This window comes from Magallana gigas, chromosome 8 (genome assembly GCF_963853765.1).
Source record: "Magallana gigas chromosome 8, xbMagGiga1.1, whole genome shotgun sequence".
Classification (NCBI taxonomy): domain Eukaryota; kingdom Metazoa; phylum Mollusca; class Bivalvia; order Ostreida; family Ostreidae; genus Magallana; species Magallana gigas.
In genome coordinates, this window is record NC_088860.1 from 16,551,807 (window position 1) to 16,579,756 (window position 27,950).

General features: G+C 34.7%; 3 protein-coding genes across 3 annotated transcripts; 1 reads left to right on the plus strand and 2 right to left on the minus strand.

The window, feature by feature from the left end:
• Positions 1 to 176: 176 nt before the first annotated feature.
• Positions 177 to 2,704, minus strand: LOC105345181 (uncharacterized). The gene is made up of 4 exons (XM_034473038.2): positions 2,292 to 2,704; positions 1,609 to 1,723; positions 1,150 to 1,299; positions 177 to 995 (listed from the first exon to the last, which is right to left on the minus strand). Exons 1-4 carry the CDS (start codon positions 2,436 to 2,438, stop codon positions 721 to 723), a joined length of 687 nt encoding a protein of 228 aa, XP_034328929.2. The 5' UTR covers positions 2,439 to 2,704; the 3' UTR covers positions 177 to 720.
• A 1,073-nt stretch (positions 2,705 to 3,777) lies between these two features.
• On the minus strand, positions 3,778 to 10,128 carry LOC105345180 (insulin-like growth factor-binding protein complex acid labile subunit). The gene is made up of 2 exons (XM_011453255.4): positions 9,489 to 10,128; positions 3,778 to 6,206 (listed from the first exon to the last, which is right to left on the minus strand). The coding sequence occupies exon 2, from the start codon at positions 6,197 to 6,199 to the stop codon at positions 4,421 to 4,423; it is 1,779 nt and encodes a 592-aa protein (XP_011451557.3). The 5' UTR covers positions 6,200 to 6,206; positions 9,489 to 10,128; the 3' UTR covers positions 3,778 to 4,420.
• A 1,038-nt stretch (positions 10,129 to 11,166) lies between these two features.
• On the plus strand, positions 11,167 to 17,497 carry LOC105345227 (elongation factor 1-alpha 1). The gene is made up of 8 exons (XM_034473037.2): positions 11,167 to 11,300; positions 11,865 to 12,295; positions 12,822 to 13,001; positions 13,397 to 13,564; positions 14,069 to 14,351; positions 14,866 to 14,957; positions 15,067 to 15,231; positions 16,420 to 17,497. The coding sequence occupies exons 1-8, from the start codon at positions 11,282 to 11,284 to the stop codon at positions 17,179 to 17,181; spliced, it is 2,100 nt and encodes a 699-aa protein (XP_034328928.2). The 5' UTR covers positions 11,167 to 11,281; the 3' UTR covers positions 17,182 to 17,497.
• The last annotated feature ends 10,453 nt before the right edge of the window (positions 17,498 to 27,950 follow it).

Consider the following 27,950-nt stretch of genomic DNA (forward strand, 5'->3'; position numbering starts at 1 on the left):
GTTCGTTATTGAGAAAAATGCACTTACTCAGAATTCAGAAATGATGTAGAATTTGGATATGTCTCAGTTATAGAATGCACGATTCTTTTTAATGATTAATGCATGCTGTCGTGTTACATGAAAACAAAATGCTGATGCCTTTTTAAAAAATCATAATTAAAACATTTCGCAATAAATTTAAGTTTATCTTTATTTTTGAAGCATAGAATGATTTATCCATTTGACTGTAAAGTCAAAATTTACAATTTACAGTATAACAATCTGCCTTAAGCCATGTTGAAAAAATGCTTGATTTTAAAATTTTACTTAATGCATATAACATCCATTTTTTTCTCGAAATAAATCATCATGATATGGCTTTTGAGGCATCCGTATACGATATATAATTTTATTAATAATGACATTTAAATGAAACTTATTGTTAATTTAATACTGCATCTGCATGCAGGATAACTTGAAGATAATTAAGTTCTCCCTATACTGCATAGTTATGATTTTTCCAGAGTACGACTTCTCCATGATACGACTTCTCCAGCATCCGCCAGTAGGTGGCAGTATATCGGAAACGCGAAAACGAAAGTAGAAGTAGGTTTAGAAATCTGGCGACAAAAAAGCGCTGCAGCTATGCTTAGCGCTTTAAAAAGTAGACCATCATTCACACAAAATGAAAATTTTGGATGAAAGTAAATCTATTGTTATAATAAATCTGCGGGTGCTTGTTTAGAACGGTCTGTTGATGCTAGGCTGACTGGCGCTGGTGCTCGGTTGATTCTCCTCCTCGTCATCATCCTCTATTGAGGTACTGGGGAGGTTGTGGTAGGCGGCTGTGGAAAGGTGGTGGAGGTAAATCAGGAAGGAGAACTCCAGGAGCGTCACCAGCACCGCTAGGGATAGGATCAATAAGGAATAAGGCACCGACACAACCAGGGCGGGGTTTTCTGCAAGACTTATACTGCTGTGGCCAAACAGTCCAATAATGATCAAGTTGAGAACGACTGAAAAAAAGAACAAAATTTTCAATGAGGAAAAACCTTGCTTTCAATGAAAAACTTCGTTTTAATTAAGTGAAGGAAATGTTCTTAATGAAAAACTGTTTGTTTTATTGATGTATGAATTTATAAGTGAGAAAAACGTGTCGTATTCACTAACAAATGATAAAGATGAGGATTCCTAGTTTGAGATTGTTCCACCACGTGGTCCGAGGCTGTTTTCCCGCCATGTCGCCAAGGACGACGAGTGCACACAGGATGCAGACGATCATATCTACAGAAACCAACATCACTGTGTTCTCCGGCGTGGCTGTCATAAAGTGAAATTAATAGTGAACGATAGAAAATCTTGCACGACCATGAAAACGGAGCAATTCTAAGATTGATTGGAAATATTGTGAATTGACTCGATCTGTATTCAACGTTAAATGACCTCCGAGCATCAATATTTAATTAGATGGATTGCCCATGGTTACATGGCCAATTAATGAATCGCAGATTAAGACAAATAATTGTGAAGCCTTTAATTTTGAATCACGCACGTAGTTTGGAATGCATCACAAAATAAACATTTCCATTCATATTTAATTTCGAGCAAGGACTTGCTTGTGTACCTTACCGTTTGTGTCTTTGATATATCTGTAGGCATCGGGCTGACCCACTCCGTACGCCCCACACGTGATGTTCCCCTCTCTACATACATACCAGTAGTAGATACTCACGTACACGCGTAACTGAAACACACACGTAGGATATACTAGTAGCCCAAACTGCGGTAAACTGCTATAAATATTTATACATTCTATGTATGAATTAGTTAATTACATTTTGAAAGACTTGTGTGCATTAACAACAGGCACGTAGCATCGGTTTTGAAAGTGGGGGGGCCAAACTCATCCAAAAAATCATAAAAAATCCTAATCCGTTGGGGGGGGGGGGGGGGGCAGGTATACTTTTCACTTCAATCTTCAATTTCACTGTTTGTTGTCTTATTTTCAATTCAATTTTTCCAGGGTCACAGAAAAGTGGGGGGGGGGGGGGGCAACTCATTGTTAATTCAATTTTTGGTATGTAAATTTAAGAAAAATCTTTGCTGCGAGAAAAAGGGGGGGCGGGCACGCCCCCCCCCCCCTGCCCCCCCCCCCCCCCCTCCCGATGCTACGTGCCTGAGCAAGTACTAGTAGAAACAAAATATATCTGAAGACAGCACAACATATACTAACTGTACAAGTGTATAAATGTATCGATGAACGATGACTAATAAACAGCATATAAACATATAAAATCTTCCCATTGACATACATTTGTGCTCTCGTCGGTGAAGACGAGCCATCCAGGAACGAACATCATCAGAACAATAGTCACCATGGTCCCAACAATGGTCCCCGCCAACCAGTTCTGCATCGTCACCGGTCTGTTCTCCGGCCCTAGCGTAGTCTCTCCCGGCATGTTGCACCCCCTTTAATGGTCCACCACTACCACCAGTTATTCCTCAATTCTCACTATGTATGTTCGTGGTTTCCCAAAGACATACAAAAAGTCTTGACGTAGAACTTGAATGTGGAAACTTAAATTTTGTGCAACACGGGCATTGTCGTTTATGTTGAGTACACATAAAACCACAAAAAACTCAAGAAATCCACGGAAAATGAATACTAAATTATTTCCTTTATAATAACGCGAACCAGGAAGTTTGAAAATGCGGATAAAATGTTCTTCCTGATTCTCTCTGTGTATAAAGTTAAATTTATTTTTAGAAGGTTTAAAGGTAACCCGATAAGCCTTTGTGTTAAAAGAAAGTTTGTTCACTGATTTTATTTCCATGTGTATTTTTACAGAATATAAATGTAAGGAAAGTGGATATTGATATGCAGTTCTCTTTATGCATTGTCATTTTATATTAAATGATAATACTGTTTATTAGCCCAGTTTACAACTACAACTGATCGAAGATATTGAAGAAACTAAACGTATCTTCGAATATGACAAATAGAGAGAGCGAAGAGTTGTGTGCTATGAATATAAACAATGATTTGATATACATCTCTTTGAAGACGTCTAAATTTATCATACATGTACACTAGCGCACGATTTTAATTTATTTTAGAAGGTTTAAAGGTAACCCGATAAGCCTTTGTGTTAAAAGAAAGTTTGTTCACTGATTTTATTTCCATGTGTATTTTTACAGAATATAAATGTAAGGAAAGTGGATATTGATATGCAGTTCTCTTTATGCATTGTCATTTTATATTAAATGATAATACTGTTTATTAGCCCAGTTTACAACTACAACTGATCGAAGATATTGAAGAAACTAAACGTATCTTCGAATATGACAAATAGAGAGAGCGAAGAGTTGTGTGCTATGAATATAAACAATGATTTGATATACATCTCTTTGAAGACGTCTAAATTTATCATACATGTACACTAGCGCACGATTTTAATGATCGAGTCTTAAACGAAGTTCATGTTCTCAGTTTTAAACTTTTGTTCAGAGATTATAAGTTGTCGATCCTCGAGGAACAAGACAATTTGAGCCGAAAAAAAGTGCGCGTATATAAATTTTACAACTCGTATTTATTACCATATTCATATTTATGAAACGTATCCACAGTCATTATTTACTGTCTTTCCACCGAGTCAAATTTTAAACCAGTGTTATGAATACACAAATAAATCAATATATAAATGTCGAGATAAAGTAAGAAAGATGATGGTCACACAGACCACTAAATATTGCAGAGATTGTTGTTTGTTTCTGTAAAATCAAAGAAGTTCTCGATAATAAATGGTACATACATTTATATGCAAAATCATGTACATGAACTGAGTTTATGAAAAAAGATATTAGAATTACAAGCATTTACAAACATTCAAATCCACAGAAATAATTTGGAATTATCACAGGGCCTTGGTTGTCAGATGATGTCATTTTTTGTACTCTTTATTCCGAAAACAAAAGTAAAATTGTGTATTACAATGAAGAAAACCAAATTAAACAATTTGTTGGGCCTAGTGAAAAATGGTATTTTTATTTTTACAAAAAAAACAAAAAACAAAAAAAATAAAATAAAAAACCGCATCGATGACCCTCTACATACTTACTGTTAGGATTATTCTTCTTATTCTGTACATAAAAGTACAATTTTGTTTCAGTGGTTCATTTTATTGAAAACACTGAAACATGTTATTTCGTCTTCGGAAACAAAAACAAAAAAAACAAAAAAATGTTATCGGACAACAGAGCCCTTGTGGAAAATAATTATCACAAATATGCAGTCATAATGTTGGTTAAAACACGTGCACATATCACAAAAAAAAAATTACGCATGGCAGTTGATAAAAAAAAATGAAATGCCATTTTTTTTCATCCTGTCGTTGGCACAATTTTTCACTTTACTGGAATACATGTATGAGTGTAATATGATTCAATGACATGCACATATTCCAATTATTATTGATGATATGAAAGCAGTTAAAAGCACAACCAATTCCCGATTCAATCTCATGTTTCCAGACGAACTTCTCATTTTCATATTGAGTTCTTCAATGAAATATGCGCTGAGCTGCCTTGTTTCGTTCCCAACGGTACAATAACCTTCCAAAGTTTCGAATACCACGCTACGAACTTTATGCTCTAGTGCGCTACAGTTAAAACCATTTTCATTCAAAGTCAAATTTCCAAATGCACTATGACTTAATAAGCTTAAGAACGCTAGATTGCTAATATGATTTTCATCCAATATTAGGTTGGTTTTGTTGAAGTCCTGGAATGCATGATGCTGAATTTCAGAGATGTTGCAACTTGTCAGGTTTAAAGTTTTAACGGATAATCCTTTAAAAAAGTTTCTAGTAATGTTTGTAAAATTGTTAAAAGAAGCGTCCAATTCCTGCAAGTTCTCCAGAGTAGACAGTGCCTCCAAGGGTAAATATTGTAGGGTCATATTTCGGATCTTCAGGGATTTCAGTGACTCTTCGAGGCCACTAAAGTCATGAACACTAAACCTAATGGTATTTCCACTTAGGTCAAGTTCCTCGAGTTTATTCAAGTTATCAAATGTTTCGTTGAATATTAGCTTCAAGTAATTGTAAGATAGATCTAATTTTCTCAGTGACCTAAGGGACCGGAAAGGGTCCACAAGGAACATCCCCCCTTCCGCCGGAAGTTGACACGATTTTAGGTTGAGAAGTTTCAGAGAATCTCCTAAAATTTTAAAAGCATCAGGGGAAATGAGATTGACACCCGTTCCTTCCATGTGCAACTCACGTAAGTTTTTGTTGAGAATTTTTATGACGGATTGGATACTTGGGTTGAATGACAACTTTAACACTTGGAGATTTGGAAGAGTATTTGTCACGTCAAAGATCTTGTATGTTAGTTCGTTATGTGTGAGGTCCAGATACTTTAGATTATTAAGACCGTCAAATACATTTTCAAAGATAACCTTTAATCCAGAGTTAGAGAGTGAAAGAGATTCCAAGCTCCAAAGCTCGAGGCTATCGAATCTGTTTTGAATACTGTTGTACTTTGTTGAAAAAGCGCTTTTCATTGACAAATTTTTTAGCTTACTAAGACCGTGTAAAAACTGAAGATTCGAAACATCAATTTTGCAGTTGTCCAATCGTAAGTGAGTTAATGTAGGAGTTAAAGGTTTTAAAACATCCTCTTGAATTTTGATATCAGAATTAAAACTTAGATCGAGCGATTCCAGAGGAGATCCTATAAAAACGGTTTTGTCGCTCACTTCTTTTATTTCGTTTGATCTCAAAGATAAAAACGATAATTGCGGAATATTTCGAAGAAAATCAAGATCCTTTGACTGAAGGTCACATTTGTTCATTGTCAATTTTCTCATGCCCTCTACGTTGCTTAATGCGTCATATTCTATATCAATAAATTGATTGTTGTCCAAATTCAGTTCTTTGATACTAGCACCATTAAAAACTTCCGATGAAATTGTCAAATTTGAAAACGAATTGTTCCGCAAATCCAATCGCTGTATTGGTAAATCTCCGAACTGGGTTAGATTAGGGAAAAGTTCAAGATTTTGACCTTGACAGTTAACTTCCATGACCTCTACGCTTCGATTATACGGTTTTGTGTAATATTCCGTCAAGCATGGTTGCATGGACACTTCTCCAAGCGCAATCATACTTTTCAAAAGTATCAGGAGAAAAGTGATCAATGATTTCTTCACACATTGCATGTTCAACCTGAAATTAAAATTTAAAAAAAAACTATGGGATAAAACAGAAACATGAAAGAAAAATTCTGTTAATATCAGTAAATGTATCCAAATATTAAGTCGAGGTTCTATCAATACTGAAAATAACAAACGAAGGAATAGTTACTACATAGTTACTATGGTTACTATAGTTACAGGTTACTATGTTTACTATTAGTTACTGACGATGTTTCGTTACATTGGTTCGTTTGTCGTAGGTCTAGGATCTAAATACTAAAACATATTACTTTCAATATTAATCTCTGAAATACAATGGATATAAAGAAATGAGAAGTGATAGTCCCAATCACTATTTCATAATATATTTAAAACTTGTTTCTCGTGCCCTTCAAGTTTGAGACAACTAGGTTTAAATGTATACGTGTGTGGGGTTTTTAAAGTAAAAAATGACACGCAATCGAATTTCTGTAAGATATAATACATGGTTTATCTGAACTTTTTCATTATCACAGTAGATTTTGTGCAGAAATGTTGAATGGACTTTACGGTAGTCCAATGAAAACATCTGAGCCCCCTTAGTTTTTGACTATGAATGCTTTAGAGTACTTTTATTATTATTTTTTTTTTGCCAAAATTCTTTATTTGACTCTTTTTACCATATGTTTTCACTCCTTTCAATGATAAAAGAAGAACAAAGAAAATTTCGTCGAAGATATGAAAAAGATACGTTTGTCCTTAAAAAAAAAGTTTTTTCATCTGTACTTTAGAAATTGTTCTTTACAAAGATCTAGTTTCAGGCCCTACAAAGGAAACTGGTATCGACCGCGCTGCTTCTTACTTAATGTTGAATTTGCGAAAACCATAATTTGATCAATCCCGCTAGCCTTGGGACGGGCATTTAGAATACTGATACCCTGTGCCATCGGCTATTAGATGACACTGGATTCATAACACAAATAAATTGGTATGATTTAGTTAATGACTGGCGAGGGTCTTCATCACAGGAGATCAAATATTTAAAGAGCATACAATATTTGATATTGTTACGCAATATCTGTTGATTGTGATTCATCCCTCTGTGAAATGCTACTGAAAAATTGCACGAATTGTCAAATTACTAAATGATTCAGTTATAACTTCAGGGAGATAAAATCGAGAGCTAATTACAAAGCATTTCCATTCATATCAATTTAGTCCATGTTTCGTGCATGTATGCCATGCACACACATATACGCGGACCACGTTACGACCAATAAGTAACGTTTTGCTGATATGATACAGACTTGTGATCAACACAGCATATATCAATTAACTAAAATCGCTAGTTGATATGTTTTAAATGCACAATGCATTTTATCCGTTGGTGCAATTTGCGTCATGAGGTTCCACCAAAAAAAAAAAAAAAATTCAGGCACTGACAAAATATATGCATATCTGATTAACAAATACTAGTTAATTAAAACTAAGCCTGTTCGTAAAATATATAAAGTAAAATTGTATTTGTTACAAGCAACACCCACTCCTAAAAGAAAACAACTTCTGTGCAAGGTTTCTTCCCCTAATTATCGTGGTCTAATGTCCTTGTTTTTTATGTATGAGTGCTAGACAGCGTTTGTCCCCGGAGACAGAAAGAAAATGACTATTTTAACAGTTGTCACTAAATCCATTTATGGCCGTCACTCTGCAGATCAATGGAGTCGGTGCGACGGATCAAGCGCCATCTCTAAAACAAAAACTCCTTGGTCAAACAAGCCATAAAAATGCAAAAAGAGCCTTGTTAGATATGGCGTCTCAATATCAGCTTCCTTTTAAGGCAACGTTGAAGGGATGCCGTGGTGCATAAGTTCACGGTAGAGTTTCCCGCCAAATTTACGACAATCTCGCATCGGCATTCCGTTTTCCTCGTATTCCTAAATACGATCATAGCAATCCACAGGGCACCATTATGGTTCTGTTACCAGTAAAATACAATTAGTGAAAATGATTAATACAGAAGCTCTATTCCATAGGATAAACCGAATTTTGCAGACAAGTTATTCAGAATGGCGGAGAATTTGGACTTAAGTATTTTATCGTCAAATTGATCTCCGATTAATCTTTGTTAGTAGTAAATGTGACTTGGAGAATTGCAAATTTTCTTGCTAATTTAATGCCCTTTAGTTAGAAATCACCGATTGCAAAGGAAATTAGTTCAAGGTACAAAGTAGCATACAAATCGGAAGCTGTCAGCTAGAGAACAGTATCATTATAGAGGACTGTCACAATATCATAATAATAATATGGAACACATGGTTAATAGTAGGTCAAAATAGGTTTTTTTTTAAAAGAAGAATTTGTTGTAAATGAATTTCTTTACAATAGAACTCATCAATTTGTAGATAATATGCGTACACTAATATTGGCCAAGAAAACCACAATGACGTGTGTAAAAACAATTACGTCATAAAAACGTAAGAATATAATTTCTGCACGCAGCATTCTGTCAATTCTAGAAGTTTCGGACTGCAGAGGAAGCCAAGGAAGGATTTACATGAACTCATTAATCATAGGTTGGACGGCAGCTTGCGCAATTCAACTATTTATCTGCAGAGACCAGTACAAGCACATGAAAGGTTTTGGAACGGAGATTGTCAATAAGGTTGTCTAAAGTTGATGTATTGAATGTTTAACATTTCTTCCTCTCAGACAATGTCAGTAACCTTAATCAAGAACATACATAATAGTAAGCTAGATTAGGAGATATGTCCTTTCATTTACGTTAAATACAATTTATACATACATGTACCCATAATATCATATTTTTATTTACAACAAGCATGATTCTTAAATCTAGGATACATAGAGTTATCCTTGAAGTAAAAATTAGATAAAAACATTCACTATTCAACTATGTTAGATATTGAGACTTCTCATTATTGAATGTGATAGTTCCGAAGGTAATGAATTTAAGGTCAAAACTTGATCATTTTAAGGCGATAGATCCTGTAGAAACCAACATTAGCCTTATGGTGAGGCCAGTTTCGATAACATTTATAACAATAAATATGAAAGTAACTGATCTTACATTTGTTTTAACCAATGCAAGTTTCCGATGAGTTATCTTTAAGTCGAATAAATTACATTGTTGAGACATTTTAACATCCTGTCACTTGTGTGTCGAAACTTTCTGCACGTCAGTTTCTTAATATTCCTACTCCTTATCTATGTTATTAACTTTGACCCTAATCAACAAAAACCTAAATGAAAAAGTAACATGTTAAAGTTATCACCTGACAATAATACATTTAACAGTTTAAAACAACGTACTCACCTGACTGTGTCTACAGTTTTCTTTGTTTTTTTTTTTTTGATTCACGGAAGACAATGTATGCTGCCTTTATGTCTAGATCGCCCGAAACCCTTTCATTCGGAATCAGAAATGTGCTTAATGCGTGCGCAAACAACAATTTCCACAACATTCAAAAAGTGTTAAAATCAAATAAAGCAGTAAATTGACAGGCATCGATCGACTATGATCCCTGGAACTTGTATGGCTTACAGGCAAAAAGCGCTTAATTCCAGCAACACAGTTCTCTTTGCAGCCTATTTATATTAATAGGTCACATATCCATTACAGTACAATACATTTCTGTGGATAATATATTCAAAATCCAAACAAAAGTAGCATTGGTATATATACCACGGCAATTTTAGTGAATTATTTTCCCGCCATCGGGCCTTTTTATCAACAGTAGGCAGACGACAGGCAATCAATGTCGGATGCTGTTACTGCGGACAAACAATTAGAGCCCCGTCCGCTATCGGGATGACGGGTGAATATTTCCATCTTGCTCTCCTGGTCTGTGACAGGTTCATCTCGAACACTGACCAGTGACATCCAGTGACCCTTCATAGCCCCGTGTTAACGAGATTGTTTCCATTCCATTAGTGACATGGAGCAATTTTTACGATTTCATTAGTTGCTTTTTTTGTTCAGAAAAATGGCCCAACTTCCCAGGCACTGATTCTGTCTGATTAAAGAAAAGAAATATACCACTTTTCTTATGGTTACAATTTTTTGTTTAAAGATAAACGCTAAAATCTTATTTTGAATAGCAACGAAATCCAGCAAGTTGAAAATTCGATTGATTAGATATAGTATTATAATAGTATAACTGCCTAGGACTGAATTTAATGATTTATGAGCGTATGAAAACAAAACGAAATATTTGATATCGTAGCTATTGTAGACAATCCATTCGATTGCTCTTTATGGAAAGGTTACTTATTAAAAACATAACCAAAATTTCCCTTGTGTAGCTGCATTTATATCCACCTGGAAAAAATATTGGAACACTGGAATTTTTTATGTTGATAAAAAAAACCTGACTCTCTCTCTCTCTCTCTCTCTCTCTCTCTCTCTCTCTCTCTCTCTCTCTCTCTCTCTCTCTCTCTCTCTTAAATGATTACATTTCATTGCATCCATTGACCAAAGAAGCTGGAAGACATTTGTATAAATGTGCTATATGATTTAACTGACAAAGTATATTAGACAAATGTGAGTACAATAGTAATTTCTCTATCTCAATTTACACAATCAAAGATAAAATTTACAGTTTAAAAAAAAGCAATAGCGTTGGCACTGCAAACGTTGCAAGAAAAATTATAGATTAGGGCATTTATAATATATGCAAAAATATGATACGTTTGTAAATCATATTTACATTACGGTACTTCTTTATATCTTTTTGTACACGTTATTCATCATTGCATGCTTTTTCTTTCAAAACATAACCTTCCTACAATACTGATTCCTTAAACAGCCTTTATAGCTTGTCTTTACACTTCTCATGGACAGGGGCTTTTGTTTATTTACATACTGCACGTAGTGCTCTTATGATAAAGATCTTAAAATACGGTAATCTGTCTTTAATAACGGTCAAACGAGACTTTGACGAATGACCAACAAAAGATTAACCCAGGTTATTTAAGCATTGAGTAACTTTAAAATACATCGAATTAACTTTTTATACATATCATGATAGGTATTTTCGACGTATTGATCCAAAGCGGATTATATTCGGACATAAGGAACCTGGATTTCATTCTTCGGAAAAAGTCAAAATGGACGACCAAACAGAACGTAAGTACAGTTTATGAGAAAATGTTTTCTCAAAATATATAATGTTTATGTTTGAAAGTCATTAAACATCTCTAATTTGTAATCTTTGGGCTTTTACGAACAGGGAATTGCTATCGTCAGACCTTTTCTAGAGTTCGTGTTTCAATAAAGTAAATATGATTATACTCGGGGAAAATGTTCTGTAATGAAATCCTTACAATCGACGACAAAGACTCTTTATTTCCTAATAGATAGATTTTTAAAGTTTATCTTATGAGATAAACGTGGTAAAGGATTTTTAAAACTTCATATCAATTCTTGCGCGTACTTTTTTATAACGTACCGTTTATTTTCAAGATAGCGGGTACATGACTTACAATGTATCTGATAAACTTGTATGCTCCAGTGTCGGCACGAAGTCTTCCCTTTAGTTCATTACTTTTTATTGTATTTTCTATGCAAATTTGACAATGTTGACAAGTTAACGCTTCGCAAAAACACAAGATCTCATACCCTCAGAGCATTTCATTGCAGGATCGAATAATCTGTTATTCATGAAAATCTAATGGTTGTTTATTTTAACAGGGGATGCCGTCGATAAAATGATGAAATCGGGGTCATCCTCCGCGATGTCCCGTGGCACAAGTGGTACTAACGACGCAACTGATAACGCTAAGGGTAAAAAATTTGACTCAAAGACAATCCGGAAACCAAGAAGCATGGATGGTTTCCAAGAAATACAATTTGAGGCCTGTTCCAGTGGAAGGTCAAGGTCGCCGTCAGTAAGGACAGACAACAGCATTTTCCCCTCTCGTCCCCCTTCTGCGTCAACTGAAATATCACCTAGACTACCATCCTCTCTTACGAACAGGTGCGACAATAAAACACCGTTTGTGAATCTTGCAATGATAGGACCCGTAGATTCCGGAAAGTCCTCTCTTGCTGGACGATTTTTGTATAGTTGTGGTGCAGTTGACGAGCAAACATTGTCTAAAACATCAAACGAGGCAATCATAGTGAGTGGAGTCTTTTTTCTTCTTCAAATATTTGACTTTTGACAGTTCCGAATCAATAACATATGATGTACCGCAATCGGCTACTAGTATAGGAAATATGTAGTGGATCTCTAATTTTTGCAACTTTCTACGCAGAGAGAGAGAGAGAGAGAGAGAGAGAGAGAGAGAGAGAGAGAGAGAGAGAGAGAGATGTGTATTGATTTATTACTGCGGTTGTCTATGGTTATTATGTTATATCTGTTCTCATCTTTCATATTAATATCCTCCATCACGAACATATTTATTGATTTCACAACAGAGACCAGATGAAAAGTAAACAACAATGAAAAAGACTCACACATCAAAGGTTTCCTTTATCTATAAAACGAAAACGATTAAGGAAGTACTGCTGTTAGCTTCTTCGAAACTTTGAAATGTAGAAATACTCCCAACCAAAAAAACCTCCAAAGATATGAAAAATGTTTAACTTTCTTATGGATATAACTATGACAAAACTAATAAAACATGGGAATTATTTTTGCAACAGGCCGGAAAGCCATCATTAAAGTTCGCTTGGCTTTTGGACAAACTTAAAGTAGAGAGGGATAGAAACCACTCCATCGACAGCAAGACGCGGCGAGTGGAGACCTCTGTCTACAATATGGTCGTCATCGACTGTCCGGGACACCGGAACTACGTCCACAACATGATCACGGGGATTTCCCAGGTATTGGCACCATCTATACAATAGTTATCAACATCCACAATACATTGACTCAATATCACGCCATCTCCATATCAAATTGACATGGTTTGATTGGCGCAATTCTTAATGGACATTTTCTAGCTAAGTGCCACATGCCTGTATTCTAATATTTGGTCATTTGGACATTTTGTCGGGCGGAACCATGTTTTACTTGGATTTCACTTGTTGTTTTGTTTCTCAATAAATAATTAATACAAGTATCCATTTATGAAAAATCTTGACTAGAAGCAAAACAACAAACTCTTCACTCAGAACAGAAAAAATATCAACTCTCATCTACAAAGAGCGTAGTTTACATCCAATTTTTGACAATTTTAAACCTAATTACCTGAGTGATCATTCTTTAATTTCTACAGTCAGACATTGTGGTGTTGGTTGTGCCAGCCCCGAAGAAAGAGTTCGAGTTGACCATTACAAAGACCGGACAACTAAGGGAGTTCCTGAACATTGCCTACTCTATGGGGATCAAGAAACTCATTGTTGTCGTAAACAAGATGGACGCAACTTCACCTCCATATTCTCAGGTCAGAAGTCAACAAAGAACTTGGATCTACGAAATCGTTTTTTATGTGTTAGTTTTGTATGCGTTTTGTTTAAATTGAGAAAGTTGACAAATCATAAACACTATATAAAAATAAACCTAAGACAGACAGTGTACACATTGTTCGCTCGTGTTAGTAATCGTTCTAAGCTTCTGGCAACACGTTTTAACTGCCAGGATCTCTTAGCCTTTCCTCTCAAACCTTCCACAGAGCACTGTAAAAATCCATTGAAATGGACAATACTTTCTCAGGAACAGTATTCTAATGAAAACCATTGTCAATTTTTATGACATAAAGCCAATTTTCGTCTCCCTCATTTGCAGATAATGGACTGACTGTACTTGTCCCGTCACTTAACAAGTTTTGAACTGGTCTTTCAAATATCAATCATTGTTTAAGAATTCTGGTGACAATGTAATTTGTGTTAAGAACGAATCTGCATCCTGTTATTTAGAAATGGCAATTCTTGTTCATCATTTATTGCAGATACAGTACAACTCATGCATTCACCTTGTTCACCGCGTTGCACAAAAGGTTGGCTACAACCCAAATAAAGTCATATTTGTTCCCGTATCAGCTTTGAAGGATGACAACATCACAACACCGACGTCTAATATGGCGTGGTACGACAATTGGGAGACTGTGAGCAGGCCCGGAAATCACGTGACCGGTGTGACGTTGCTCGACGCTCTACACAAAACACAACAACCCACACGCATGAACAGTAAACCCCTCCGTGTTCCCATCCACACTGTGTACAAATTGGGGAGTAAGTTTCCTCGTTGACATTAATTTTGTTAACTGTTGTATATATGTCTAGTCTAATCAAAATTTGATTTTCTGACTCTGCGGAATTGGAACATCTTTGATTCAATTCTAATTAGATTGATTAGTGTCATTTACAAATATAGATGATGATCACATCTCGTCAAAGTTTCTACAAACTAGAATCTCTGAAATGTGTAATACATATATATGACTAAATCTTATCAGCCCAAGATTTTGCACAAACATTTTAAAACTGTTATTCAAAATAATACATAATGCTGTAATGGGGGGGGGGGGTTGTTGTTCCAAAATGGTATTCACATGTAACTTGTGGTGCTCTGTCTGTTTCTACTTACCGTACGTACCATTGACCAAAACAATTCACATTGTTTTGTTTCTCTTGTTCGCGTCCATTTGGTTATTTTGAAAGTGACAACTTTTTTCTCATATACACTAAGAGCTATAACCTGACTGCTTTTATCAATTAGGTAAACAACTGATATTTTTGTTTGCAGCCATAGGTATCGTGGCTGCCGGACGGGTGCATGCTGGGTCAATCAGACCGCAGATGGAGCTCAGCTTCGCTCCATCAAACAGGAAGTGTTCGGTAAGTATTGCATTTTATATCAGATTCGCCTCTTTAAGATATTGCATGTACATTGTATTACTTTATTTTTTGTATGATAAGGACTACTTTGTGAAATTTTGTTTTAAAGGCACGTGCAATACAGATTTATGGCGAGATTACTAACGAGGGTCGAGCAGGAGACAATGTGGGGATTCAGCTGGAAGGCTTGAGCACAAACAAGATCAGAAGGGGGTTCGTCTGTGGAAACTTGTACGATGACCCGCCTCATGAAGTCAAACAAATCACAGCGCAGGTATACCATAGACATGTACATGGTAGAGTGCGCTGCTTTCTTTTGTTAATATATTTCACTGTGATGTTTAATTAAGGGATATGTTTACTCAGAATGAAAAAAAAATTCTACTGATCATAATGAAAAACCATCTATTGTATGTTATAGACCTTTCGTGGTAGTGTTATATTTAATTTTCAAAAAGTAGGTCAATGACCTTCTTTTTAAGTTAATGGTCATTGAATATTTTTTGAAAAATTAAGAAAAATCCTTAAAAATTTTACACTATGATTGAGATTTTCTTAATTGTAAAAATAATACGAGTTTCTAAACTCTTTTAAAAATAAAATATAGTTTATAAGTAGCAGTGACACTAAAGAGATACAAAACACCAATCAAGTTTTCATTCACAGTTTTTATTAATATTCCAGTCCGAATTTCCTCTGTCAGTTTTCTAATCCCTACCTATACATGTATTTGAATCAATTTAACAAAAAACTGAATGATGATTATACTTAAACATTTATAGTATTAAACTAAGTATATTGACCTTATCTGCTGGCATAAAATAAATATGAGGTCAATAAAATTTTGAGACATTGTGTCTTTTATCTTTTTTAAGCATTTTTCAATATTTTTGTAGTGGGTGCCATACGATTAATTTAATAAAAAAATGAGATAAAAACCAACAGAAATTATGCAAAATTATGTTGCCTAATAAATAAAATATTAACTTTGAATATTAGAGTACTACCAAAAATATTTCAGTGAAAAACAAAATCTGAAAAAATTAGCCCGAATTTCCTCTGTTTTGCAAAATGTCCAACTTTGTTTAAGCCTTATTCCATTATATAGTAAAAACATCGAATTTTTATGTCAATAATTATTCATTTCATATATAATTTTTGTGTTTAGAACAAATTTTACTCATGACATTGAACTTTATAACAATCCGAATTTGAGAACTCAAACCCTGAGTAAACAACATCCTTAAGGTACTTTTATTGTCGAACAGGAAGTGAAATACACTAATTTCTTATTATTATAATAAGTTTTGGATACCGTAACAAAGATTTATTTTCAAACTTAACTTGTTGAATGAAAACATTATTACCAATTTATAATTTTTATACCACCGTGTATATTGATTACCAATTTCCTATTTTGAAAGATTCTAACCAATGATATTCCTTTTATTTACGCCAACAGATTCGAATATTATATCATCCCGGAAATATCAAGAAAGGTTATTCCCCTTTGCTGCACTGCCACACCGCCATGACAGCATGTACCATAACCAAGATTATAGAACGGACGGACGATCGAACGGGACTGACAGCTGAAGATTTCCCGACATCCTTGTCGACCGGAAACGTCGGTCTGGTGGAAATGATTTTACTGAAACCAATCTGTATAGAAACCTTCTTTGATTATCCGTCATTAGGGAGAATCATTTTACGTGATTTGAAGCAGACAATAGCTGTTGGAGTCGTAGTAAAGGTTACTAAAGGCAATATAAAAGACATGAAGAGTTTATTAAAAAAGCAAAGCCAAGAGAACAATATAGATGAGGATGTGGAAAAAAATGAAATAGATATTGCAAAAGAGTACGATTCCTTGAAACACTTCCCCAATAATCGTAGAAACGAAGGCCAAATTGATGGCAACAACGAAAATGAAAATTGTAATAAAGAACAGACTGCAACAAAAGAAGGTATAATAGAAACCATTGCAGACATCACAGAGGAGGAAATAGCATCTGATCTCAAGAGAACTCCTGATTTAGAGAAAAAAGACTCAATAATTGAGAAACTGACACCAGTTAATAAAACTGAAAACAATGTGGTAGATATTGAAAATGACAATTGTGAAAATAAAAAGGAAAACTCTGAAGGAATATTAAAACTTAACATTAACTTAGCGGGGTCTATGAACGAAAACGAAGACCTTACCATGGAAGAGGATGTGTAACTCTGTAGAAATGTCATCTATTTGTATGTCCTTGTTGTTAACTTTTCACATTTTTTAGTACGAATCTGAACATTTGAAATGTTCTTTGGTTATTTCAACAGTATGGATGTCCATGCAGAAAAATGCTTCCGCAAATATAACTAGTACATATTATTTGTAAAGCAAGTGGTTTTCTTCTTTTTTTTTTTGTTTACGCAAAATTGGGTTGCTTCTCTTGGTCCGTCTACATTGTCTATCTGGTCGGATGATGGTATCAGGAACAGACTGAACAAATGAAGAACAATTAGGATTTGTACTGCATTAATAAGGATAAATACCAGCATATTGATGGACTTGGTAATCTTCCCGATCAAATTGTAAAAATTATTTTAATATTGAAAGATATTTCGCAGACGTTATAAACTTGAACAAGCACACAGTTGACCTTGTACAAAAATTCCTCTTTTTCAACCCTCGGAAAGTTAAGTAATATTTTCATTAACGTCTTCATTTGAAGACAAATTAATTTACTTAAAAATACATGTAAGTTAAATATTAATATTAAAAACTTTTACTAAATAAACTTACATACAGTAATATAATAGTTATTGTTAAAAATTTCATAATAGTGTATAAATATAATTATACTGGTTTAAATTTTAATTAACAGCGAAATATCGATGCATATATTTAAATCGGCAATTTTTGGTTTCAGTTTGATTTATGATATCGTAAATCTTTTAATTCTTCATATAAAAATATATTGTACATTTAAAGAAATGAATTTCTGCTGGCCAGTGTTAAATTCAGCCTAATTCATTAATTCCTTCGTGTCGGTTTAATTAACATTTATTGAGACTCCTCGGCTATAAGTATGTTTGTAATTAAACATCATAGAAAGATATATTAGTAACATATTGTATAACATGTCTGCAGACAACGTACAGTGGTACTATAGAGGATAATCAGTCCTTCACCTCGTGCTTATATTGATCGACGGATTGAAGCACTGCACAGGTCTGCTTGCATTTGAAGACCTTGAAGTTAAGGTTATGAAACTGCGATCATCGTAAATCGACAGCCTAAGTTGGTTGTAAAACTTAACCATAATCTTGCTTGTGTACATGATGACCAAAACTGTCAAAGGATAAAATTTATTTATATAACAGAACAACACATTTCATATTTCTAAGAAAGAGTAAAGGCCAAAATAAAATTATATGGAAAAAATGTCCATGGTGCTGATGAAACCAAGTCCCAAACAGATTATGTAAAACACATTTTTATGTTGCTGGAGAAAGGTAGCAAGGCTTTCGCAAGATTATTTAAATAATCTGTTAAAATAAAGGCTGATTTGATTTCATAGATGAAGGCCTATACAAGATCATAAACAATCTGAGTTTAACTGCTGATGATGGGACCATAAAATTCACAATATAAGGTCAATACACGAAATAGCCATCGCAACTTCATTCTGAACGTCTGATTTATTGCTGTACTGCTGTAAAACTATTGCCCGCCATCACAGATTCATTGTAGTTCTTGTCTAGATTCTAGTTTATTTGTTGTCTACATGAAACTATCTTCATATCAGAACATGCGTCAATATTCTAGAACTTTTTGAGATATTGAAAACTGTTTTTTTAAAATATATAATACACCTGGATGTACATTAATAATTATCGTTAGCATGAGCTAAACTTAGACACTATGAAACCCTGGACTATATACATTTAGTCTCATTGACGGAATTGGGGTGCATAAGTGTATGTAATGCACAATCTGTCTGTGGTAGTCAAGTTTGCATCTGGATAAAGATATCTCTTGTCTTGATTGTACTAATGCCTAGTGTCGACACTGAATGTGCAGACAAGTACTGTCACAAGCACCTACGTAGGCGATGACTGCAATCATGCCATTTTACTTATGAAGACATTGAATGTACTTATTTATTGTTGTTTTTCATGGATAATGAAAATTCTGGCATTATGTCTTGTTTATCGTGGGTCTCTTCTCTTATTTGAGAGGTATCATATTCCTGTAAGAAAGTTGCACACTTGCATCTAGATCTGCAAAATCCTGAAAATCCTATAATACAGTGTGTGTGTGTGTGGGGGGGGGGGGGGTGGGGGTGGGGGTGGGAGTGGGGGTGGGTGGGTTCAATTTCACATTTCATTTCCTTATTTTCATTTCAATTTTTTACATGGTCCCATAAAAATGGGGGGGGGGGGGCAACTCCATGTTAATTCAATTTTTTGTATGTAAATTTAAGAAAAATCTTTGCTGGGCAAAGAGGTGGGGGGCTAGCCCCCCTTGCCCCCCCCCCCCCCCCCCCCCCCCACTGATATTACGTGCCTGTGTATTCACAATTTCTAAATTTCAAATATGCGAATTGATTTTCAAAACCAAATAAAAAAAGATAGGTTCGTGACAAGTATCAATGATTACAATATTCTGACAGGTATATAAGGGTTGGCTGAATACGAACAACACACGGGGATGGTCGTACTTGAGGGCCGATTTGCTGCTAATGTGTCTTGCAGAGAACTGCACAACTTGAACAGGAGATGGAAAAGGGACAGTGATTAGTGAATGTTTCCTGTGTTTGTCGTGAGAGAGAGAAATCTTTACACCGTATGACACCAGCGACTGGGAGAAGCTGGAGAGAGGGGTAGATTAATGGCGGTGTCCAAAGATATTGCATAATAAAGAGGCTTTTCCGCACCGAAACAACATCCATATTAAAATCCATAATGGCCGATACTCATGTCTCTTCCTCATCTCATTTCTAATTTTTTATTTTTCTAGAAACTAAATTTGTTATCACAATACATGTCAATTTCGACATTTAATTCTTCATAAACCAATTAAATCTTTCCAGGAAAGTAAAATGAATAGCTTTTATAAAGCATGACTAATTAATACATGTACTAGCAACTAAAGAGGTGTACTTTTAAGTTAAGGAATGGTATTATATGTCACGTTAAAGGTTGAGCGTTCACCATCTTCGCTTTCAGAGTTCAATCCGTTTCGCGTTCAGGTGATGATGAAAAAAGCTGGAAGCATCAAACCTTGCTCTCTTTACGACTATTCCTCCACAATAAACTCTATCTTATTAAATTGAACACCCAAAATAAGATATAGATCTCAACTGATCTCATCTCCTTACTGTATATTAATTCTAATAAAATTGTTCTCTTGAATGTGAAAAGTTCACGCGAGCAATATACGCTAGCAGTATATCAGACAACGAAACAGGATTTTCTTTGATCGGATATAGAAAGTAAGATATAATGCATTTAATAAAATATCCCATGAAATGTAATATCAATATTAAAAGATGATTAAAGGATATGTAAGTATCCGTTTCCTTAACTGCTATTTCAAAAAAAGAAGGAGTATTATCAAAATAATCATGCAAGGAAGTTGTATTTACCATAAAAAAAACCAAAACTTAACTTAATATTTTTTCAATAATTCTAACCTTTGGATGACCAATTAATGACTTATTTTAATAGAACTAAAAAATCCCACATGTTTTAAATTGTTTTGCTTAAGCAAAGCATGGCTATACAGTGTATGAGTGATATAGTTTACTAGATACAAAGTGTATAACTAGTCTTTTTTTTCTAAAAAAAGAAAAATAAAAGAGCACCATCATCTCCAGAAATTGGAAATTATCTAAAGAGCACTTGCTCCAAATTTACCCGCTAATATGTGTGCAGTCAACATAAATGTTCATATCTATAAACTGATATCAATTTGACAAGCTTTAGATGGGGATATCTGAGAGATACCATCAGACTGTGGGAAATTAAGGAGAGATAACGAGGGCCTTATACTTTGTGATGGTTTTGGTCCATTACAAAATTGCTCCATTCATAATATAAATGTTGTGAGCAACATGAATTATGGTCCAATTTTTTCCTGCGTTATGAAAACGTATGTGCTTCTGTTTCAACTACAGCATTGAATTCGTAAATTCACCATTATCATTTTAAAAAGTTTTTTATCGTTCATGCATTACAGATTACTGTTATATTGAAAAAAAAATTGAATTTACTGAGTCAGTGTAAATGTGAAAGTTGTCAATTGTAAATTTGTAATTGCAACCACCCAGTTAATTCTAAAGTTACAATATGCCATCATTGGGGTCGTCTGCAATAATCACTATAACAAAGAACACGTGATGAACTGATAAAAACCGCACTGTTAATTCAAAAGTTACATTATAACACCATGTTTAGCATCTGCAATAATTACCATAGCAAAGACCACGTGATTAACAAATTCATTTGTCCACATTGCAGGTCTTAGTTCCTAATAATTATGTATGAATAGCCGACACTCAATGGATTCTTGTTGATCTTGTCCGCTTGCTTACAATGTATGATTCCGCAAACAACTGAAAGTAAACATATTGCATGAATGACATTCTTGCTAGTTTTTTTCACATTCTGATATAATTATGGTCTCACTACTCAAGGATAACAAAAACATGTACTTTTGGGTTCTTATTTAGCATACATTAGGCATTAATACTGAGGACTGTAACATCTTCATCGTGAAATAATGGCAAAGATTTAATTTGAATACAGTACGTCTCAGATTCCTTAGAACCATTTTAACAAGAGCTTGTACTTTGGGTAGTTGTGTTAAACAGCAATGTCACGTAGGCCTGTCTATTTCATTGTCATCCACTTAGCCATTGCTCTTTGAAATCAACAATTTGAGCTAAGGCATATTTCGCTAGAAACCGCGTCATTTTCAACCTGTCTGACGCAAGAAATAGATAGCTACGTCCTACTGAAAGTCCGAAGTCTTGTTAAATATGGTTCTTTGTTACCATATTATCTGAGGGACATTTTTCATGTATTTGATTGGTGTTGCTATAAATTTGTAAAGATAATTTGATACTTTATATCTGTCTTTTAAACTCTCATAACGGAAATTATGTAATCAAGACAGCTGAAATTTATTCTGGTTACATAAATGGAATGTCACATTTGTCTAAGTTAGGACGCACGAACATGTTCGTGTCAACCTAATAAATATCTTTAGAAGCTAATGTTTCAAAGACAATACAAACACTTAATTTTGACTTTTTGTTGCGGTCGTTGTTTGGTTTGTTTTGTGTTTTAAATAAACAACAGGATTATCAAAAGTTGCGTGTCTGTTGTAAATAACGCGACAAAGAATATAGCTCATTACAGGCAAATAAAGATATACACATGTAATAGAAAAAATCCCCTAGAACATTCCGCTCCGAGGTTGCAATTTTTTTGTGTCTTTGACGACTGGAATCGTGGAGATGCGGACACCTTCTTCTCTGCAAGCCAGCAACGTGTGAACGTTCGACAACGGGAGGGAAATCAATCTGCGCGCACGAAATAATCACCGTTTTCTAAAAAAAAATATTCCTATAAATCATGATGATAAATAAGTTTAATTGAAATGTAGTGAATCGTTGCCAGAGGAGATATGTCTGGCGTTCTCCCATTGTACGGCTTTTGGCCTTTAATGGAGATAATGATCAGATGTCGGGGATGAACTTAAAGACACTGCGAGTGAAATAGTTCCCAAACCAGATGGAAGAAAAATAAACGAGCAAATCAAAGAGAAAAAACAACGATAAGATAATCCTAGCTTTGACCATACAGTATAGTCACGTTTAAGAGGTGCTGGTTTCTATTTTTAAAAAAAAAACCCTGTCATGTTTTAAAATATATATGTTATACGATATGACTTCTAAAAGCGTCGCAATTAGCTTCTAAATGACACCTTTATGTAAACATAATGACGGATATCATATTTCTACCACCTTCATGAATTTTAAGCTTTATGAGATTGACATTGGTGTGAATCGATTACAGTGTTTCAATTGGTTTCTTTTTTTATGTAGACTTAAGGAGCGGTGCTAAAGGTAAAGCTTAAAGACGTCATGAGGAAAACAGTGATGATATAATGGCCACATTCATTCTATCATGATCGTGGGTTTGTCCCTGTATGATCATATTGTTATATTTTTATCAGGTCCAAAATAATAACTTACGTAAAAACATGACGTTAACATAATTGTAAAATGGTACAACAGTATTTAACAAAGAAATAGTTCGGCGCAGAAGGTTTAAAGTTCACTGGTTTTGAGACAATGGCTTCTTTAAACATTTAATGTGTTTATATTTAAATGCCCCCTCCCCTTGGGCCCTCTAACATAATCAAAAAGATTCGGTATTCGCGTTTTGATAATAACTGCAATACATAATCATATCTTTGTGTGTATGTATTCTGTACAAATGGTATATATACTGTATATATACTGTGGTTGTTGCAAGTTGCAAGCTTCGCGCAAACAGAGCTACAGTGTACACCTTCATCGGATGGAATATCGTGCTATCCTGTCCAGAAAGTCCGTGGATAGATATAATAATGAATGCTAATGAACCCTCATAAAAGTTGATCATGATTTGATAATGTAGACAAGCGATAGGGACCCGATTCATCTTGTCCAATTCAATGTGAGACAAATTTGATTTTCATATGCCACACAAGACAGATACATGATCGATGGTCCACCATAGCAAAACCGAGCAAACCAAGTTTCCGTTTCCGCTATGGAAATCTGATCGAGCCCCCTCCGCATGATATTTAGCCCAGATATAATGAAACTAGCATCAAACTTGTTTTAAATTGCTGTTTAAAATCTGAGGCTGTACATACATATCTGTAATGTTGTTTTTGTATTAATGGTAAGGAGATTGCTGTCTGATGTAACGTTAACCTCAGTATATGTTCCGTATATCGCCGATTTATTGATCCTAGTGAACAGCCTTTATTAATTTTGGACTGCATTATTGAGAGTGATTTATGTTTTCATTCTAACAAAACGGTTATGAATATGTCCCTCTTGGGTAAATGCATCTCAGTGTGGTTCTACTGATATTACCAATTGCCTAGAGTCTCGACTTGCAGGGACATGTTTCGAAACATTTATTGTATCTACTCAACAAAAAAATGGAAGAAAAAGTGAAATATTATATACCAGTTTTTCTCCGAAGGTTCTGCATTTCTAAATATGCACAAAAATATGTCACCACTTTGCCTTGTGTAAAGCTTATGATGAAATGTCATAAATCTCTTATAACCTTGTGTATATAAGCTATAAAAAATGAAATGAAAATCCCAATGAAAATCAAACCGACGGTCTGTTGACAAAGTAAATAAAGATAACTATTTCATCAATCTGGAATATTATTCAGTGTCAACATTCTAAAGAGCTGGGAGATACAGAAGCAATGCAATTACAGGCTTTACATGTAGACTTCATTATGTTGGATGGAGATCCGTCTGACTGCATACAGCCTTTAGCCTTTAACTTCCTTTGGAGACAAGTTCTTACTAATGATAAGCCTAAGGTTACAGAGTAAAATTCCCATGTAGGATGACTTTAGTGTTTACGTCTGAGTAAGATTGTTGTTCCCTTTGATTTGTATATGTATATCCTCCGTGCGCCTCGTTGATATTTAAATATTGAAAACCTTGAAGCAATTAGCCAGGTTAGGGTGATCTGTATCTGCCTTATCATTAATTATTTAAAATCTCATTAACTTTCAATCCCAATATCTAATAATGACAATCGAAGGTGCTATTGTACAAATACCTAGAAATAGGTATTAGAGTAGACATTACATGTTGAAACATCACTCCTGCGTACGTATATAGTGTATTTTAAAAACTCCCCACAAAAAAACAACAACATCCCCATATATAAACCAATGATTTAACAACAAAGGCATTATTATCATCGGGTTCCATTTACGTTTCGCGTTGGTCCGGTAAGTCAAAATAAAAAAGCATAAAAACCGAACTTCGATTTTGCAATAGAATACCGTTTCTTGAATAGGCAAAATGGATATTTCTCTGCTCCCTATATTAAATTGGTACATGAATTGTTAGATTACATAAAATTGTACGTAATAATAGATTACTATCAAGTGATTTATATGACTTGGCCCATATGATTTGATATCTCCAAAATGTAAGAATCGTATCTGAGTGGAATATGGTATATTTCACCCCTGTTAACACGTAACGCGTATTGACAGAGGAGGCTTACAAATACTATTAGATATGTCTGATAAGTTTTCCTTATCTCGCGTTCATTTTGATGGGTTCATTTTGTCGTTTAAACCGTTGAATCATGAATTCAAAATTTACAAGGCTCTTGTTAAATGCAAATAATTCGAAATTCCACTAATGTAATAAATATTCTCAGAGAGAGAGAGAGAGAGAGAGAGAGAGAGAGAGAGAGAGAGAGAGAGAGAGAGAGAGAGAGAGAGAGAGAGAGAGAGAGAGATTGAGAGAGATTTAAAATTCTCGTATTTCTTCAGCAAATAAACTAAAATACTACCTTTACATGCTTTACCCTTGTCGTTCATACCAACTTATAATTATTCAAGAGTTTTGTTGATATATGACGATGCTTTTTAAATGAATCGGTAAGTTAAAAATTTATGTTGACAAGTCCCTCTGTTATACTAGTATTATATTGACAAGTCCCTCGATTATTTTATAAATAAAAAATGCGTATTCAAGTTTTAATGAACTGTTGATACTTTAATTCGCGATGACTATATTTCGCAATTTACCAGAGATAAACTGTTTAACGGCGGCGTACTTTCGCGATTAAGATGTAGATTTTAAACAAAATAACATACAAGAGACATGTGATGACTAGTTCGCGGTGAGAGATATTAGCGTCGACGAAGAGGCTTTAGCGGATATCACGGAAATTTCTCACAAGCGAATAAAAGCTGGTTTACAGTATGTATTGAATGCTGAGCAAACACAGAAATCGGTGTTGGAATTCCATTGTACATAACATATTTTTCTTGTTTTTAAAAGAAATAATTAAAGAAATACAATAAACCTTATGAAATAAATCTGACGGGTTAAAAATCATAATTTACTTGGTAGAAAATTCTGCAGTGCTTTCAGAGAGCAATATTTTGTCTAGCGGTAGCTTTTTGTCTTGAGTGTCCTTTGAGTCTTGTTCATGTTGCAGTTGCAATTGGTAACCAATTTATAACGACCCCTCTTTTAATTAACATGAAATGGCATGACCAAGATTTGAGCTCAAAAACTTTGAATTTTATTTTTTCATGGTTACAATGCTCTTCTAAGGTATTTCTAATGGCCATCTAAAATTTCAAGTAAAAAGCGAAATGCAGAGCTATGAAAACGACGTTCGTGCCTTGTTTATGTTTACGAAGCTAGAGAAACAGCATTAGATACTGTTGAACTGTTTTCTTAATTAACTTACAAATAGAGAAATATCCGATTTCAACGAAGCTCATTCCAATATACAACCAAAATAAGCCAAAACAGGCTAAGAGCCTTGTAGACTTAACAAAATATTACTAGTATATGCTGTGCGTTTTGCTTATAGCTCGACAACTGGCATTTTAATTTTGATTACCGATATAAAAAATATTTGTCAGTGAGCTAAGCGTTGTAAACAAAAAACATGAAGGAAATTGAAAAATTTCATTTCAGATCGAGACCTTAATCCTTTCTCAATCCATGCTGTGAAATGAACCTAAACAACGCGTTGACTTTCTTATCCCATGACTATAATCTTGCACTACTGCAACAATGCAATGCCATGCTTTTAAGTTGTTAAGAGGATCTTGGTTTGATGACGTGTCTCTGTAAATGACTTCGATCATAAGGTTTATGACAATAACGACTTGTAAAGGAGTCTACGATAGTGGGTGTTTTATGGCGAATTAATTGTACACGAACGTAATAGAACGTCACTGACCAACCGGTCATTGACCAACACGATAATAACAGGTTCAACTGTGAAGTCAGGAATTGAGAACGTTCTACATGCATTACGATTTTCTAAAGTAATGCTGAGAGAGAGAGAGAGAGAGAGAGAGAGAGAGAGAGAGAGAGAGAGAGAGAGAGAGAGATCCATTTCGAGTAAGAATCGAACACTATAATGTTGAATAAACATTTCCAAAACTTGTGAAAAAGCTATCAGTGCAATCCTAGAACTACTCAATGGAACAAGCATTAATTTCGAAAGTGTAACCCGTGCAAGTGCTTAATTGTTGCCGTTGACACAGATCCATTCAGATTAACTGGTTAAAGGGTTATTCAAGGTTTCATTCGATTTGTTCCCTTACTACAGCCTCTAATGACATTAAGCACAGGCAAATCATGGTTTTGTCCTGATCCGAAATCTCCACAATAATTGACATGGCTGATTGAAGTTTAGCGGAAGGCAAGACTTCCAATCCTACCAACTGTCAAACCCAAGAATACAACTAATTCTACTTTATCACGTCAGTGTGGCCTGTCTCCTGGTGGAGAAGGAAAGGAGCGACATCTTATGGTGCACAGCAGAATCCCCGTTCAAAATGGCGCTCTAATTGATTTCTTTGGAGCTTTTTCGGTTTGTTTATCAGACTAAAAAAACGATTTATTCCCCACTGTATAATAATAATACCTGTCAATGTGACCTGTTTTGTGAGGACTGTCGCCCCAGGAATTCCCGTCCCTTTATTACGTCGTTTATTGAAAGGTGTTTTTCCAAATCTCAGCTGCTGAACATCACAACGAGGGCTCACCTGAAGTTCAATAACAGCGGTATCACGTGATGTGTTCGATGTGATCTTTTAATACCACTTAAAAACATTCAGAATTCTTGTTTAAAACTGAATCTAAACTAACATCTCACTAAATAACTTATCAGAGATTTTCCATATCATTTAACTGTTTTG

Coding starts and splice junctions, on each gene's coding strand:
- LOC105345180 (XM_011453255.4), bottom strand. CDS start 6,199: ATGCAATGTGTGAAGAAATCATTGATCACTTTTCTCCTGATACTTTTG.
- LOC105345227 (XM_034473037.2), top strand. Junction 14,352..14,865: donor CACTGTGTACAAATTGGGGA/GTAAGTTTCCTC, acceptor TTTTGTTTGCAG/CCATAGGTATCGTGGCTGCC. Junction 14,958..15,066: donor CATCAAACAGGAAGTGTTCG/GTAAGTATTGCA, acceptor TTTGTTTTAAAG/GCACGTGCAATACAGATTTA.
- LOC105345181 (XM_034473038.2), bottom strand. CDS start 2,438: ATGCCGGGAGAGACTACGCTAGGGCCGGAGAACAGACCGGTGACGATG. Junction 1,724..2,291: donor TCACCGACGAGAGCACAAAT/GTATGTCAATGG, acceptor TGTGTGTTTCAG/TTACGCGTGTACGTGAGTAT. Junction 1,300..1,608: donor ATATATCAAAGACACAAACG/GTAAGGTACACA, acceptor ACTTTATGACAG/CCACGCCGGAGAACACAGTG.